Source organism: Panthera tigris, chromosome E3 (genome assembly GCF_018350195.1).
Source record: "Panthera tigris isolate Pti1 chromosome E3, P.tigris_Pti1_mat1.1, whole genome shotgun sequence".
NCBI lineage: Eukaryota > Metazoa > Chordata > Mammalia > Carnivora > Felidae > Panthera > Panthera tigris.
Window position 1 is genome coordinate 23,811,817 of NC_056675.1, and position 17,646 is coordinate 23,829,462.

General features: G+C 44.6%; 1 protein-coding gene across 7 annotated transcripts in view; it reads right to left on the minus strand.

The window, feature by feature from the left end:
* The window catches only part of OTOA (otoancorin), a 74,057-nt gene that overhangs the window by 53,236 nt on the left and 3,175 nt on the right, over nucleotides 1-17,646 (minus strand). For 2 of the 7 annotated variants that reach the window (XR_006212643.1, XM_042972219.1), the window contains exons 2-7: nucleotides 11,986-12,080; nucleotides 11,377-11,405; nucleotides 9,223-9,310; nucleotides 5,746-5,873; nucleotides 3,184-3,419; nucleotides 12-115 (exon numbers count right to left, since the gene is read on the minus strand). Coding sequence is in view for 6 of the 7 variants with exons in the window: in XM_042972219.1 (XP_042828153.1) it covers nucleotides 12-115; nucleotides 3,184-3,419; nucleotides 5,746-5,873; nucleotides 9,223-9,310; nucleotides 11,377-11,405; nucleotides 11,986-12,076 (676 nt within the window). In the remaining variant the exon portion in view is untranslated. Of the gene's footprint in view, nucleotides 1-11; nucleotides 116-3,183; nucleotides 3,420-5,745; nucleotides 5,878-9,222; nucleotides 9,372-11,110; nucleotides 11,139-11,254; nucleotides 11,286-11,376; nucleotides 11,406-11,985; nucleotides 12,081-17,646 lie in introns of those variants that run through there. The other 5 variants (XM_042972225.1, XM_042972222.1, XM_042972221.1 and 2 more) reach the window with 5 other exon arrangements.

The window sequence follows — 17,646 nt, forward strand, 5'->3', positions numbered from 1 at the left end:
CCCGGGCTCACCAGTAGCATTGGAGGATGTCTGCAAAATCCCAGTCATCCAGGTGTAGAGAGCTCTCTGGGAATGAGCCGAGGTTTGGTCGTAGAGATCTCTGAACACCGCAGATCTAAATGACAAATGTGGACGTCAGCTAAGGAACAAACATGTGGAGGCCTTGAGATGGGTCAAAGGAGCAAGTGTCCCCAAAACTGTCTGTCTTGTGTTAACAAGCCTTCTCATTCCCTTGCTGCGTTCGGCTATTTTTGCATTTCTCTTTCTCCTTCACAACTAAACGCCTTCCTTCCAAAGAGGGCTCTCCACTTCCTCAACTCTTGGTCACTACTCTACGACTACTATACTGATACCACTGTTACTGCTCCTGCTATTGCTACTTCTTCTTCCCCTTCTTCTTCCCCCTCCTCCTCCTCCTCCTCCTCTTCTTCTTTTCTAACAGTTTTATGGAGATACACTTCATACACCATACAATTCACCGACTGAAAATGTAAAGTTCAATGGCGTTGTTCCCAAACTGTGCAACTGTCACCACGGTCAATTTTGGAACATTTTAAGCATCTCAAAAAGAAACCCTATATCCTTAGGCTATCACCTCCCAACCATTAGTCAGTCACCTCAAATCCTAGAAACCACAATTTACTTTCTGTCTCCAAAGTTTGCCTGTTGTGGGCATTTCAGACACGTGGAAGCATGTAATACGCTATCTTTGTGTCTGGCTTCTTTCACTTTGTGTGATGTTTCCAAGGTCCGTGCGTGTTGGATCATGTGTTGACACTCCGTTCTTTTTACTGCCAAATACTATTCCATTGCCCGTATCCCACCCCATTTTGTTTATCTCTTCATCAGTTGACGGACCTCTGAGTTGTGTCCATCTTTTGTCTATTATGAATAATGCTATTGTAAGCATTCATGTACTAGTTTTTGTATGGACAGACATTTTCATCTCTCTTGGGTAGATAACCCAGGAGTGGAATTGCTGGGTTACATGGCAACTCTGTGATTGGCCTTTCTAGGAACTGCCAGACTGTTGTCCAAAGAGGCTACACAATTTCATGCTCTGACCAACAGTGTATGAGGGTGCTGATTTCTCCACATCCTCACCAACGCTGGTTAGTATCTGACATTCGGCAGAGGTGGGGGCGGGTATTTAAATTCCAGTTAGCTAACATACAGTGTAATATTAGTTTCAAGGTTACAATATAGTGATTCAACACTTCCATACAGCACCTAGTGCTCATCACAAGTGCTCTCCTTAATTCCTATCATCTATTTAACCCGTACCCACTCACCTGCCCTCTGGTAACTATGTGTGTTCTCTATATTTAAGAGTCTGTTTCTTGGTTTGCCTCTCTTTCTTTTTTTTCCCTTCGCTCATTTGTTTTATTTCTTAAATTCCACATGAGTGAAATCGTATGGTATTTGCCTTATTTGACTAACTTATTTCACTCAGCATAATACTCTCTAGCTCCATCCACACCACTGAAAATGGTAAGATTTCAGGGCACCTTGGTGGCTCAGTCAGTTGAGCATCTGACTCTTGATTTGGGCTCAGGTAACAATCTCACAGATCATGAGATCAAGCCCTGCTTTGGATTCTCTCTCTCTCTCTCAAAATAGATAAATATACTTAAAAAAAGAAAATGGCAAGATTTCATTCTTTTTTATGGCTGAGTAATATTCCATTATAGATAGATAGAGAGAGAGAGAGAGATACATATACCACACATTTTCTTTATTCATTCATCAATTGATGGACACCGGCTGTTTCCATAATTTGCCTATTATAGATAATGCTGCTATAAATATAAACATCAGGTGCACATATCCCTTTGAATTAGTATTTTTGTATTCTTTGGGTAAATACTTAGCAGTGCAATTGTTGGATCATAGGGTAGTTCTAGTTTTAACTTTTTGAAGAACCTCCATACCATTTTCCAGACTGGCTATATCAGTTTGTATTCCCACCAACAGTGCAAGAGGGTTCCTCTTTCTCTGCATCCTCACCAACACTTAGTGTTTCGTGTGTTGTCGATTTCAGCCACTCTGACAGGTGTGAGGTGATAGCTCATTATGGTTTTGATTTGTATTTCCCTGATGATAAGTGATGTCGAGCATGTTTTCATGTGTCAGTATTTTGGCCATCTGTATGTCTTCTTTGAAAAAATGTCTATTCATGTCTTCTGCTATTTCTTTTAAGTTTATTTGAGAGAGACTGAGACAGCGCAAGTCGGGGAGGGGCAGAGAGAGAGAGGGAGAGAGAGAGAATCCCAAGCAAGCTCCATGCCGCCAGCGAAGCGCCTGACAGGGGGCTTGAACCCATGAAACCTTAAGATCATGACCCGAGCCGAAACCAAGAGTTGGACGCTTAATCAACTGAGCCACCCAGGAGCCCCTCTTCTGCCCATTTTTAGTTGAATCTTTTGGTTTGGGGGTATTGAGTTTTATAAGTTTTTAATATATTTTGGATACTAATCTTTTCTCAGATATATCATTTGCAAATATTTATCTAACATTTTGATTATAGACACTCTGCTGGGTGTGAAGTGTCTTCATCACCTTTAACCACTATAGCCTGGTCCCCTCCCCACCACACATCTCCTCGTGGCCCCAGTCAACAACGACTTCCTTGTTGTCATATGCAGCAGTCCCATTTGGTCCAAATAAGACTTGATCTTATAGTAATGATATCAAAGTTACTTTTTAAATAAATGTTAATTAAAAAGAATGAGTCGCTATAAAGAAAAAACATGAAGAACAGTGCCAGTGGGTGGAGGGGGTGCCTGGGTGGCTCAGTCAGTTGAGCATCCAACTTGGGCCCAGGTCATGATCTCATGGTTTGTGAGCTCAAGCCCCGCATCAGGCTCTCTGCGGTCAGCACAGAGCCTGCTTTGGATCCTCTGTCTCCCTCTCTCTCTCTGCCTCTCCCCCATTTTCTCTTTCTCTCCCCATCTCTCTCTCTCTCAAAAACAAATAAGCAAAAAAAAATAGTACAAGTGGTGTACACATAGGGCAAAAGTTGTGAGGATGGTACCAGAATGACTAACATTTGGGAGGCACTGTTTTAATCATCCATCTCTAAACTCCACAGATGTTAACCCGTTCCCCCTGCCTTCTCCCCTCTGCCATGCATCACCTCTGAGGAATGGGAAGTGGGGTTCAAGGGCTGGGAGAAGCACTCACAGGTTCTTGAAAGCATCCTCTTGCAGGTGCCGGGGGAGCTTCCCTGGGATGTCTGGCTGGAGAAAGCTGCCTGAGGAGCCCTTCAGTACCCTGCCCAGGATCTCCACACACTCCAGGGAGTTCAGCACCTGGAAACACCTCTCCAGTGTGATGAGAAATAGGCTGCGGTTCACGCCAGGGCTCTGCAAGGCTTGTTTCCGAATCTCTCCCAAGTCAATAACGACATCCTCCAGCTCCTAAAGTAAAGAAAGAAGCTAGGGTTGTCTTGAGAGCAGCCTCTGGATTTGGAAGCCCTGAGAGGGACCACACTTAACAGTGGGGAACTTCAAGACCACTGTTTAACACCACGCTGCTATGTCAAACCTTCTAGAACTTCTCCTACAGAACAAAGTTGAAGCCTTCACTTGCTTCACCCACGCTAGGCAACTTCTCACTTTCCAGATATGCCATGTGACTCACACCTCAGGCAATTGCTCGAGCTGGAATTCTCTCCCCACCTCCTTCCCCTAGCGAAATCCAGCTCATCCCTCAAGGGTAAGCTCAATTGTCACCACCTTCTTGGTGAAGTCTTCCTGAATGCCCTTCTACTTTGGTCAAATCACCTTGAGCCCAACTCTATGATGCATTAAAGATGCTTATGGGCCTATCTTTCCTCCACAACAATGGTTCTCAACCCTGGCTGCACATGAGAATCACTGGGGGAGTGATCCCAGCACCACCATACCGAGTGATTTAACTGGTCTGTGGTGGAGCCCAGGCACCTGACTGCAGTGTGCAGCTGGGATTGAGCCAGGAAAGTCCTCGAGGCCCAAGCCATGTGCCTAGTGGAATGCCTGGTACCCAGAAGACATTGAGAAAGCATATTGGGATGGATGGATGGATGGATGGATGGATGGATGGATGGATGGCTCTTCTGAACCACAGAACCCAGGAATGCTGACAGAGCTTGGTCCCAATTTGATTGGCACTCAGTCTTTCAGCCAGCACACCCTGCAAACATAATAACCACCATTTATTGAGCAATGACCACATACTAGGCACCATACCAGGCATGAAGCAAACATGTCTCTTTTCATGTAATTCTCATGACAGTCCTACAGGTTAAGCCCCATAGATCCGAAGGCCAGACATTCCTAGGTTCAAATCCCAGGTCGTCCCCTTATTATCTGTGGGTCCCCAAGCAAGTCACTTACCTTTTTAAAGTCTCAGTTTCCCTCTCTGTAAAATGGAGATAAAACCAGTGCCTATCTCTTAGGTTTGCATAAGAATTAAAGAAGATAATGAGTGTAGACTGGCTGGCACCTAGTGAACACTCAACAAATGTTACATGCTATTATTATCCCAATATTGCAGGGGATGAAAATAAAAGATAGAATAAGCAACCTGCCCAAATTACACCAGAGCTAGGTTCTGTAACAGGTGTATCTGCATTGAAGCCCATACTTCTAACCATGATCAAATGTTTCTTTAACTTTGGTAATTTACTGTCTGGGGCTAAAACAGTACAGTGAGTAAGAGTGCAGCTTAGGGGGCACCTGGGTGGCTCAGTTGGTTAAGCAGCTGGCTCTTGATTTCGACTCAGGTCATGATCTCCTGGTTTGTGAGCTCAAGCCCTGTGTCAGGCTCCACACTGACAGTGCAGAGTCTGCTTGGGATTTTCTCTCTCTCTCTCTCTCTCTCTCTCTCTCTGCACCCCACCCCACCCCAACCCCCCTCCCCGCCAGCGCACACGCTCTCTCTCTTTCAAAATAAATAAACTTAAAAAAATAAGTAAACAAATAAATATTGAAAATATGTATCATTTTCATAGACCACCATCCTCATTTTTGCCATCTTTGTGCTGCCTTTACTATTATTTACCTCATAGGATTTTTTTAAACGGACTTTTTTTTAAACTTAAATGCATTTCAAAAAAGGAAACATCACATCTCTCCCAAACTCACTCAATAGAATGATGATGCATCCATTCTATTTTAATAACAGACACTATAAAATAAAATGTGACTATTAAAATGTTTACATGGGTCAACTCCTTTTGGGAAACACTGTTGTGCACTAAATGGTCTCTGATAAGGAAAACTCAAAACCTCACCTGTGTCCCAAGATTTCCTGGGTCTCATAGGTCTTACTTTGTGATGCTCTTAGATCACCAACTTTGTTTTTTTGGAAATGTGTCTATTTCTGTTTTTTGTCTCCTGCCCCCTCTCCCAGACTGTGAATTCCTTCAGGGCAGAGGTAGTCCTTCGTCTCTGAACCCAGTGTCCACTGATTCAGAGTAATTATTCATGGGTGTTTATCAGGCCAAATAAATTGAAGCTCCTCAGTACCACTCATTTCTTAGTACCTATAAAAGTACAAGCTATAAGGCTCTTCACTTGAACTTTGGAGAAAGGAAGTGAGAAAACCAAGGTCTCCAAGCTCCTGGAGGGGTTGCGAAGGGAGAAGGTGGAAGGAAGGCATAAAGAAGGGCCAAGGTCTGAGTGAGGCTCAGTTGGATTCAACTCAACAAATGTCAACTGGCCCTGGACTTCCCCTACTCCCGGGGTGCCCAGAATGCCTCACCAGGCGGTCCTTCTTGTCTTCCAAGAGGCATTTCATGGCGGTGCGGAACTGCTGAGCATCTGTTTCCTTCAGGTCCTCCAGCAGCTTCTGGGGCTGGTACAGACGCTGCTCCAGGTGGTTTTCCATGGCTGCCTTGATAGGGAGTGTTGAGAGATACAGTGAGGATGGGACAGGAGCACCTGGTCAGCACCACGGCCAGCAGCCCAGCCAGGCCACCTACTTCCCTGCAGAGAGCACAAGCTGGCAGCTTGCAGCCATGTTTGGATTGGCTGGCTCCAAAATTTTTCATTAGCTGCCAACATTTTGAAGTCCAGGGATTCCCCACAAAAATCCAGACTTCCAACTTCTCTTGGAAAACACAAAGATTTGGCAACGCTAGGCATGCATCCTCTTCCTGGTGATAATCAGCAAGCCAAGAGCCAGCTGCTCCCTGTAATTACACTCCTGCTCACCACCCACCCAGCCAGCCGATCTCCCCATGCCCTGCCTGGTTCCTATAGGTGCTTGAGGTTTCAAGTCCAGAGCCGCTGGCCTCTGTCCAGGAAGTTTACCACCCCCAGACTGGCACCGCTCAAACCCTCTCCCACGCTGCAAGCTATCAGAGAAAAAGCAAAATTCAGGCAGCATGTACAAACTCCCCCTTGGTATCCTTTCTAAAGTGAGAAGCAGAGGTCTGCAGCCTTTCCTAAAAGAGATTACTCTGCCGTCTGGGGAATTATTTTCTAAATCTCCCTTAAACAAAGGTGCTCTACAAGGGCAGCATACTGTGATGTCATTGGCAAAAGGTGGACTCTAAAACCAGACAACCCATGTGCACATCCCCACTTTGCCACCAACCAGCTGTGTGGCCTTGGACAAGTTACTTACCTAGCATTGGTAGATAAAATACAGAATGCCCAGTTAAATTTGAATTGGAGTTAAATAGTGAATAATTTTTGAGCCCAAGTATGTCCCAAATATTGCATGGGACAGACATATACTAAAAAAAAAAAAAATCACTGTTCATCTGCAAATCAAATTTAATAGGGAATACTGTATTTTTTAAAAGTAATCTCTACACCCAACATGGGAATTGTACTCACAACCCCAAACTCAAGAGTTGCATGTGCCACCAACTGAGCCAGCCAGGCACCCCAGGAACACTGTATTTTTATTTGTTAAATGAGCAACAGTACTTTGGGACCTCAATTTTGTCAGCTGAAAAACAGAGACAATAGAGACTTACTATGTAGGTTTGTTATGAGGATTAAATTAGTGTGTGTAAAGCATTTTCAATATTGGCTAGCACACAGTAAGTGGTCAATTTGTGCCACCCATTATTCCCTATCCTGAATGAGTTGAATAATTATTTACTCTATGACTGTCCCTCCAGAATGAAAGGCCCATGTCGATAGTAATGTGACTGCCTTGTTCTCCTGCGTCTCCAATGTCTACAACTATGCCTGGAAGAGAATAGAGGCTAGATAAGTAGATGTTGAATGAATAAATAAATTTATACATAGCAAGAGAGAGAATATATCTACTGGTCAGGTTAAAATATACACATCTTGGGGCATCTGGGTGGCTCAGTTGGTTGAGCATCCAAACTCTTGATTTCGGCTCAGGTCATGATCTCACGGTTCTTGTGTTCAAGCCCTGAATAGGGCTCTGTGCAGGCAGTGTGGAGCCTACTTAGGATTCTCTTTCTTGCTCTCTCTCTGCCCCTCTCCTGCATGTGTGTGCACACTCTCTCAAAATAAATAAACTGTACATATATATGTATATATAACTGTATATGTATATATGTAACTGTATGTATATATAACTATATATACATGTATACACACACACACACACACACACACACACACACACACACACATACACACACACACCCCTCATGAGAAAACTTACTACTAGCCAGAAAAGGGGCAGGCATTAATTCCCTTCAGGTTGCCACAGACTGATGAACAGAATAAAACAAATGCCATGAAGTCAACAGCCACCTCCAGCTAATGGGTGTCCTGGTAACTAGTTAGCAACCAGCTCTCTGAATGTAGTTCTCATTGTGAATGTTGGTTGATATTTTCATTTCATTATAAAGTAAATAAGGTGTACCTGGGTGGCTCAGTTGGGTAAGCGTCTGACTTCAGCTCAGGTCATGATCTCACGGTTCGTGAGTCTGAGCCCCGCATAGGGCTCTGTGCTGACAGCTTAGAGCCTGGAGCCTGCTTCTGATTCTGTGTCTCCCTCTCTCTCTGCCCCTCCCCCACTAGTGCTCTGTCTCTCTCTCAAAAATAAACATTAAAAAAGTTAAATAAATAAAAAGTGAAACAATAAAGACATCAGGACTTCATTCATCAATGACCAAACTTCTTTCCTAAATCAAATAGTTTTTGAATACCAAAAGAATATTTTCTCAATTTTCTGTGCTATTCACAGTATAATGGCAAAGATATGACATACCACACTGGGCTGATGCTCATGCTGATGAGGTATGCTGTCCAGTTTGCCACAGTCCCCACCATGCCCTACTGCTCTACAAATATCATTACCATCTATTAACATACCTGTGCTTCTGTTTCTCTTACAATAGAGTTAAAAGGGAAGAAAAATATTTCTTGGACCCACGATCAAGAGACTGATAATTATGCCCAAAGATCCAGTCTCCTGTAATTCCATTTAGCAACAGAATCCCACAAGTTTTAGCTGACTACATGGCTTCTCAGAAAGGCCTCTCTTCTTACTTCTCTGCAGTAACACATGACTGTGGACTGTGAGCCCTACAGAATGTGAGCAGCACAAAGTGTGCAACTTGCAGCTCATGTCCTTGAAAGAGAAGATGCTTGCCCTTCACTTCCTCTTTCCCACCACCCCACCTCCTAGGTCGGAGAATGGATGTGATGTTTCAGTCATGTGGGCAACAACTCCCTAGAGGATAACAAAGCAACAAGACAAAAGGAACCTGGGCCCCTGGATGGTCTTCTGAAATAGAGCTTCCTCTCCTCTCTGGATCTCCCACCTAGCTCTGAATTATAACACGAGATAGAAAGAAACTAAATTGGGGGTGCCTGACTGGCTCCGTAGAGCATGCAACTCCTGAGTTCAGGGTCATGAGTTCAAGTCCCGTGTTGCACGTAGAGATTACTTTTATAAGTACCGCGTGCTAACTGATTGCGCTACCAGAGTGCTGAGATTACTTTTAAAAAATTAAATAAAAAAAAGAAACAAACAAAACTGTTCACGCTGCTAGAATCTGGGATCTCTTTGTTACAGTAGGTCCGCCCTACACCCTAATACGCCAAGTCTCCATCAAAGGTGGAAGGGTGGAAAAACACAAAAGTTCCAAAACAACTGGCCAGAACATGTTTCTTTGCAGAAGTGAAGACTATCTCCACACCTAGCCCACTTCTCCATCTTACCAGGCCCTTGAGTTTACAACTCCTGACTGAGCACTGAGAGGTGAATATATGATAGGGATGAGTCTCAGGTACGCACCTGCAGGCTGGGGATGGTGAAGGCAACATTCCGTGAATTCAGATACGCCAGGACTCTGTGGGACAGGTCCGCCGTCCACCCATGGGAGCTTCATTTGAAGACAGGCAGGAGAAGGTCACAATGATAGGTTCCCCTGATGAGCAGTTTCCCTACTTGCCAAGAGGCCAGGGGACCAGAGTTAAGAGAGGATGTGGGGAATGGGCCAGGAATGCTAGGAACTTTGTGTTTGAAGGAGGTAGGAGATTTGTTAACCTGGCACACTGGTGGGGAGTTTCCAATTCTAAGAATCCTCCTGGATCCCATTCTCTCAAAGACAATTATCAATTTCTGAGCTATGTGCAATATTCTAATTCCCATAACATTCCACGTGTGTTATCTACACTCCAAACTCACTTGGAAAGAAGTCCTTACTATATAAAGCCTAAAGAACAGAAACAGTGTATACCATGAGAGGTTGGAATTTAAGAGTGTGAGCTCAAAACTGGGACTAGAATCCTGGCTCTGTCACTTAATTGTGTGGTCCTAGGCAGTTTACTGAATTTTCCTTTGCCTCGGTTTCCCTTTCTATGCAATATAGATAAAAATTGTGAGGATTCTACTTGTTCACACATCTTAAGTGCTTAAAACAGTACCCAACACATAGAAAATGCATAATTTTGTTCGTAACATCCAAAAATTGGAAATGACTCAAATGTCCAACAACGAGTAAAAGGTTACATAAATGTTTTAACATTTGTTAAATGTTATGGTACGTCCAGGGGCGCCTGTGTGGCTTAGTCAGTTGGGCGTCCAACTTCAGCTCGGGTGATGATCTCACCGCTCGTGGGTTTGAGCCCCATGTTGGGCTCTGTGCTAACAGCTCAGGGCCCGGAGCCTCCTTCTAATTCTGTGTGTCTGTCTCTCTCTCTCTCTCTCTCTCTTCCTCTCCCTCTCCCCCTCTCTCACTCATGCTCTGTCTCTTTATCTCAAAAATAAATAAACGTTAAAAAAAATTTAGAAATGTTATGGTACATTCATTCAATGGAGTGTCACCCAACCATAGAAAAGGAATGAGCTGGACTTCAGCTTCCGGCTGTAATGGAGTCATGGGCAGCAGATAAATCCTTCTGCCTTAAACAAGTGGTAAATTTTTGTTATTAAATAAGTAGATGAATGAATAAGTGAATACAAAGATAGATAGATAGATAGATAGATAGATAGATAGATAGATAGATTTTAGCCTGAGAGAATATATCCAAAACTATCAATTAAAGTTAAAGCTACATTAGGAAGAAGAGTGTTTATGGGCACTCCTTCTCTTTAACATAATTGAGTGCTCCTGTCATGGGCTCCCAAGCCCCATTTCTTCTCCTTCACAGTACTCATCATATTAGAATTATCTGCTAATATTTGTCTTTGCACAACACTCTCTAGTGCCCTGTCCCACACCCTCAGTATCTAACACCAGCCCACATGCAGTATAAAACATGACAGGGCAATGCATCCTGGAGCCCCACTGCTGGATGTACAACTCAGCTCCACCACACTGCCCAGCTACGTGACCTTGATTCACCCTTCCTGTGCCTCCCTTTCACTGCTCTGTCCAATGAGAAACAACAGGACCCTCCCTGGGGGTGCTTGTGAGGATTGGACATGTTTCTATGCACAAAGCACTAACAATGTTGTTGCCACATAGTAAACCCTCAATAAAGGTTAGCACTCGTGCCAGAGCAGAGAGGAATAAAAGTTTGTGAAGCAAACATATCTACTTTCAAACACCTGTGCACTGGTTGCTATGTTTTTTGTAATAAGTATGTAGGTATTACTTTTTACAATTAAGAGACTTCCATTTAAGAATTTTTATGAAGTATCTATTCCATCCCTTCCCCTCCCCTCTAGGGTGGGTTACCTTTGAAACTGTATGAGATCCAGTAAGGCTACATGGGAATAAAATGAAAAGACAACTTTAAAAGAATCATTCCAGAGAGATCACAGGCACATTCTGTCTGAAATTTTTAGAAGCAGCAAAGTGGGGACAGAGTATAGACATTACCATTCAGATACCTTCCATCTATTATTTCTTCCTAAAAGGCAAAGAAATAATGTCAAGTACAACACCCAAAGTTGGCAGTTCCAGTAAAGGAGAGTTTGATTCAAAGAAAACGGGATACTCACCGCCATTTTTTGCAACAGGGGATACAAATCTGTAAGAAAGCCATTGGAGGTATAACTAGAACTGAATGGTATAATCTTCAGAAATATAAACATGGGTTAGGAAAAGAGCCCCCCTCCCAAAAAAGAGTCACTCATGAAGGAAAATTTTAGTGAATTTTAATTTTACCTGTGCCAATATATGCCCAGTGTGAGAAAACTCTGGTTTGATAAACCCTTTTAGGGGAGCCTGGGTGGCTCAGTCAGTTAAGCATCGGACTCTTGACTTCAGCTTAGGTCATGATCTCATGGTTCATGAGTTCGAGCCCTGCATCAGGCTCTGAGCTATTAGTGCAGAGCCTGTTTGGGATTCTGTCTCCCTCTTTCCCTGACCCTCCCCTGCTTGCTCTCTCTCTCTCTCTCTCTCAAAATAAAATATAAATAAACTTTAAAAAAAGAAAAACCCTTTTAGAATAAACCTGAAAATCCTACATATATATGTGGATGGACACACACACATATGCACACTTCCCAAAACACTTCACAGTATCATGTACCTACATTGATCTACCCCCACTACATTCCCTAAAATGTGTGGAAACTATGACAGATTGTTCCTCCCTCAGGACTTACCCTGCCTGGAATCTGGAACTCTATGACTTGCCATTCCATGGCTCAGAAAAAGGAACAGGAAAAGAATGTATGTCCTAGGTTCCCGGGACATCCTCCTGTAGTTAATGCAAGCACAGAGGTAATTCAGGTTTGTATTTTTTAAATATAATTAAGAATGTTCAGAAGACAAAAGGGAAAAACAAATAGATCCAGAATCTCTTGAGGCTCTTTTTAACAAATTTTAGTCAGGGGCCGCCTGGGTGGCTCAGTAGGTTGAGTGTGCGACTTCAGCTCAGGTCATGATCTCAAAGTTTGTGAGTTCAGTTCGTGAGCTCAAGCCCCCCATCAGGCTCTCTGCTGTCAATGCAGAGCCCACTTTGGATCCTCTATCCCCCTCTCTCTCCGTCCCTCCCCAATCTCAAAAAAAATTAAAATAATAGTAATAATATTAATTAATTAACTAATTTTAGGGGTGCCTGGGTGGCTCAGTCAGTTGGGCATCTGACTCTTGATTTTGGCTCAGGTCAGGATCTTGTACTTCATGGGTTTGAGCCCAGCGTAGACTCCACGCTGGCAGCAAGGAGCCTGCTTGGGATTCTCTCCCTCTCTCTCTCTCTCTCTCTCTCTGCCCCTCCCTCACTCACACTCTCTCAAAATAAACAAATAAACTAAAATAAATAAAAATAAAATTTAAATTCCATGTACCTTGTTCCATCTAAACCCCTATGCTCGTTGAAGACATGATCATCTCTCTCCTTGATGACAACAGTGGCCTGTTTATATTCTTATACCTGCTCCTTTCTCCTCAACCCAGCAGAGGAGTGGGCTCTGTTATAACTAGACTATAAAGAAGAACTCTTACAATTCAGTAACTAGAAGATAAGCCAGAGGGAAGAAAAGATACAAACCTAAACTTCATTTTAAACAACAACAACAACAACAAAAGGCCAGTAAACCCATAAAAGATGATCAGCATCATTAGTTATCAGAAATACGTAAATTACATTCACAATTAGATACCACTACATAGGGGCGCCTGGCTGGATCAGTCAATAGAGCATGAGACTCCTGATCTCGGGGTTGTGAGTTCAAGCCCCATACTGGATGCAGAGATTGCTTAAAAACAAAATCTTAGGGGCTCCTAGGTGGCTCAGTTGGTTAAGCGACGGACTTCAGCCTGGGTCACGAACTCTCGGTTCGTGAGTTTGAGCCCCGCACCTGGCTCTGTGTTGACAGCCCAGAGCCTGGAGCCTGCCTCAGATTCTGTGTCTCCCTCTCTCTCTGCCCCTCCCCTGCTTGAACTCTGTCTCCCTCCCTCTCTCTCTCTCTCAAAAATAAACATTAAAAAAATAAAATATCTCTTTAAAGATACCACTCCATACACTAGAATGGCTAAAAGTTTAAAAGACTGACAATACCAAGTGTCGATGATGATGGAGCAACCAGAACTCATGCACTGCTAACACAGCCACTTTGGAAAATCGTTCAGCAGTGTCTCATAAAGTTAAACATGCAATACTCTGATCCAGGAATTCCACTGCTAGGTATCTACCCAAGAGAAATGAAAACTTATGTCTACACGAATACTTGTACAGTTTCATTCATAATAGCCAAAATCTGGAAGCAACCCAAATGTCCAAGCACAGGTGAAACTTTCAACAGATACCATTCAGTGGAAAATCATTCACCAATAAGTAGGAAGTCGGGACTTTTGCTTCCAGGTGAAAGTAATTGGCAGTAGATAAACCCTCCTGCCTTAAATAATTCGAAAACCAATCAAAATAATGAAGCAAAGGTTTTCAGACATTGGCCAACAACAAGGCTGAGATCCTAAGAGAAGGGAAACTGAGATTATAAAAAAAAAAATATCAGTCTCTGCCCTGCGTTCCTGGCACAGAGCTCCTAAAACCTTGGTAAATTCCTAAGTGGAAAAAGTAATAGTAGCATCTTTTGTTCCATTGAGGCACCTTTGGGTGGGCTCCTGGTTGGCTCCTGGCCGGGAACTGGTCACCAGAAAAAAAAACCAAGCCATGATTAGAAGCTTGGAATTTTCTAGCCCCACCCCCATCCTCCAGAGAAGAGAGAAGGGCTGAAAAGGGACTTAATAATTGATGGTGCCTATGTGAGGAAGCCTCCATAAGATCTCAACAGTAGAGGGTCTGGAAGCTTTCAGGTGGATGAACACATCCACACCAGGAGGGTGACACATCCCAACTCCACAGGGACAGAAGCTCTTGCTCTTGGGACCCTCCCAGACCCTGTCCTACGTATCTCTTCATCTAGCTGTTTACCTGCATCCTTTGTCTGATCTTTCCATAAACTGGTGAAAGTCAGTTGTTTCCCTGAGTTCTGTGAGCTGCTCTAGCAAATTGACCAAACCTGAGGAAGCAGCTGTGGGAACCTCCAATTTGTAGCCGTTCGAACAGGGTTAGTTAGGTTGGGACAGGACGCCTGGAGGCCAGCAACGAGGAAGTCCTGGCCAGCCATGGGGAAGGTCAGAGCCCTGTCCAGGCAGCACTCCACAAGAAACCGGATCCAACCAGACAGACCCAAGATGGCAGAAGCCATGACAGGAAACCCTGGCCAAATTAGGAAGAAAAAGCGGGAAACCCTGCTTCCCACCCCAAGAAAGGAATATGTCCCCTCCCCCACCACAAATTAGCAACTGCCAATTGAAGATAGAAACCCAACCCGCCAGCCGTACTGCTCTCTGAGCTTCCCAGCTCTCATTTCTCACGAGTGTGCTTTCGCCTTAATAAACTTTCCTGCTTGTGTTGCTCATCTGCCGTGCTGCGTGTCCCTGAATTCATTCTCATGACAAGAACAAGAACCTCTTTTTTTCTAAGCTTATTTGTTCATTTCGAGAAAGTGCGTGCATGCAAAAGTGGGGGAGGGACAGAGAGAGAGAGAATCCCAAGCAGGCTCTGAGCTGTTAGAATGAAGCCCTACCTGGGGCTCCATCTCAGGAACAATGAGATCACGACCTGAGCCAAAATCAAGGGTCGGATGCTTAACCAACCGGAGCCACCCAGGCGTCCCGACAAGACTAGACCCAGGTCTGGCTGGGTTGACATCCCAGGGGCCCGGGGTCTCCCCAGTTCACCTGGCAATGTAGCCACATCACACAGAAGTTGTAGGTAACCTGGAGACCTACTACGTGCAGCTGGTATTGAAGTGGAACAGGAGGGGACCAGTCTTTTGGGACTGAGCCTTTAACCTGTGGGATAGGACTGTACCTCCAGGTGGATGGTGTCAGAACGGAGTTAAACTGCAGGACACCCAGCTGGCGTTACGGAATCGCGTGGTGTAAGGAAAACGTCCGCATCTTTGGTGACCAGAAGCGTCAGAAGTGTTCGTGTCTCGTGCTTTGTGCGGGTGGTAAAGGAGACACTGGGTTTCAAAGACTCACAAGAAAAAGAACAAAGCAGGAGGTGGAGAACTGGGTTTCCCTACTCAGGAGTGAAAACTGAGGTTCCCCCTTATACAAACACAAACACGCTGGGCCCTCGAAGTGTTGCAGGCGGCTGCCTGGAGTCGGCTTCCTTGAAATGGCTCCTAGTGCAGGAAAGGGGGCCACAGAGGACACTCCAAGGAGCGGGCAGGGGATGCGGGGCCTCCGATCACCTGGCACCAGCTCACAGGTCCACCGACAGTCATGTCATCTCTGGAATGATCCTCTCCAACAAGGGGTCACCAAACCACACCCCAATTCAAACAAGCTGCCTGGTTTTGCGTGGCTCACAAGCTAAAAGTGGCTTATATATATATATTTTTTAAATGTTTATTTATTTTTGAGACACAGAGAGAGAGCAAGAGGGGGAGAGGCGGGGGGGGGGGGCAGAGGATGTGAAGCAGGCTCTATGCGGACAGCAGAGAGCCCCTATGTGGGCCTCAAACTCACAAACTGTGAGATCATGACCCAAGCTGAAGTTGGACACTTAACCTACTGAGCCACCCAGGCGCCCCTGGTGTTTGTATCTTTAAATAGTGTTTAAAAAAAACAAACGAGGGGCGCCTGGGTAGCTCAGTCAATTAAGCAATTGACTTCGGCTCAGGTCATGATCTCATGGTTTGTGGGTTCAAGCCCCACATCACGCTCTGTGCTGACAGCTCGGAGCCTGGAGCCTCCTTCGGATTCTGTGTCTCCCTCTCTCTCTGCCCCTCCCCCACTTGTGCGCTCTCTCGCGCTCTCTCTCTCTCTCTCTCTCAAAAATAAATAAAATGTAAAACAAAAACTAAAAAAAAAAAGAGCAATATTTCTTGACCCACGACAATTTCATGTGTGAAATTGAAATGCTAGCGTCCATAAGTAAAGTTTTATTGGAACAGGGCCATGCCCGTTCATTTCTGTATTGTCTACGGCCGCTTGCACACTGCCACAGAGACTGTGCGATCTACAAAGCCGAAAATATTTATCCTCTGTTCCTATGCTGAAAAGTCTGCCAAGCCCACTTTCAGAGCTACACACTTACATATTTACAGAAGAAATGTGGTGTTGGAGATGGCTTGAAAATAATAGGGGAGGAAGTAGGTGGGAGGTGGTTATGAGTTGCCAACTGAAGCTGAGTGATGAGTACATGAGGTTCGTTAAATTCTTATGTCTCCTTTTGTAGGTGTTTGAAATTTTCCATGTAAACGATTTTTTTTAATTTTTTTTTAACCTTTATTTACTTTTTTGAGACCGAGAGAGGCAGAGCATGAATGGGGGAGGGTCAGAGAGAGAGGGAGACACAGAATCCGAAACAGGCTCCAGGCTCTGAGCTGTCGGCAGAGCCTGACGCAGGGCTCGAACTCACAGACTGTGAGATCACGACCTCAGCCGAAGTCGGACACTCAACCGACTGAGCCACCCAGGCACCCCCCATGTAAATGATTTTTAAAAGAGAAAGCAACAGAGGAGACTGTGTGATTTTAGTGAAAGAAGGTGGAGAGCAGGGCGCCTGGGTGGCTCAGTCACCTAAGCCTCTGACTCTTGGTTTCAGCTCAGGGCATGGTTTGTGAGTTCCAGCCCCACATCAGGCTCTACTCTGATCCATGTGGAGCCTGCTTGGGATTCTCACTCTTCCCGTCCCTCTGGAGCTCTCTGTCTCTCTTAAATAAATAAATAATTAATTTAAAAAAAAAAAAAAAAAAAGAGGGTGGACAGATGAGGGGGAAAGGGGAAGGAAGCTGATAGGATGGGCTGATAGGGTGGGCACCACCAGGAAAACAGGCGGGTCTTTCAGGTCAAGTGGAAGGAGGAGGGAGGACCACTCAAAATTTATAGGTCACATCAGATAAAAACTGGGAGCTGTGTTTTGCTTCATCTCACTCTCAGGCAACCCACACCCCAATTACAGGACACCATCCTCTTGGGGGTACTAACAGGAACTTGAAGGGAACCCCCATAATGCACACCCACGGTTTCTTAAGATTATTTTATAGGCCCCCCCAGCATTCTTTCATACAGATTTCCCTGGTATTATCTAGCTTTCTTGAGCAAACAGATTCTTTAACCCCCAAGGGCACTTCCACAACCAGCTCTGCAAACAATTATGCTCATTTTACTGCCCAGGGCAAAAACAAACTGAAACTTTTGAAACCTACAAACACCAGAAGGCGCAAACTGCCAACAGGTTTGGAGGGAAGAGGATCGCAAAGCACTTTGTAGACCTGTTCTGCCCCACCAATCCCACCCCCAAG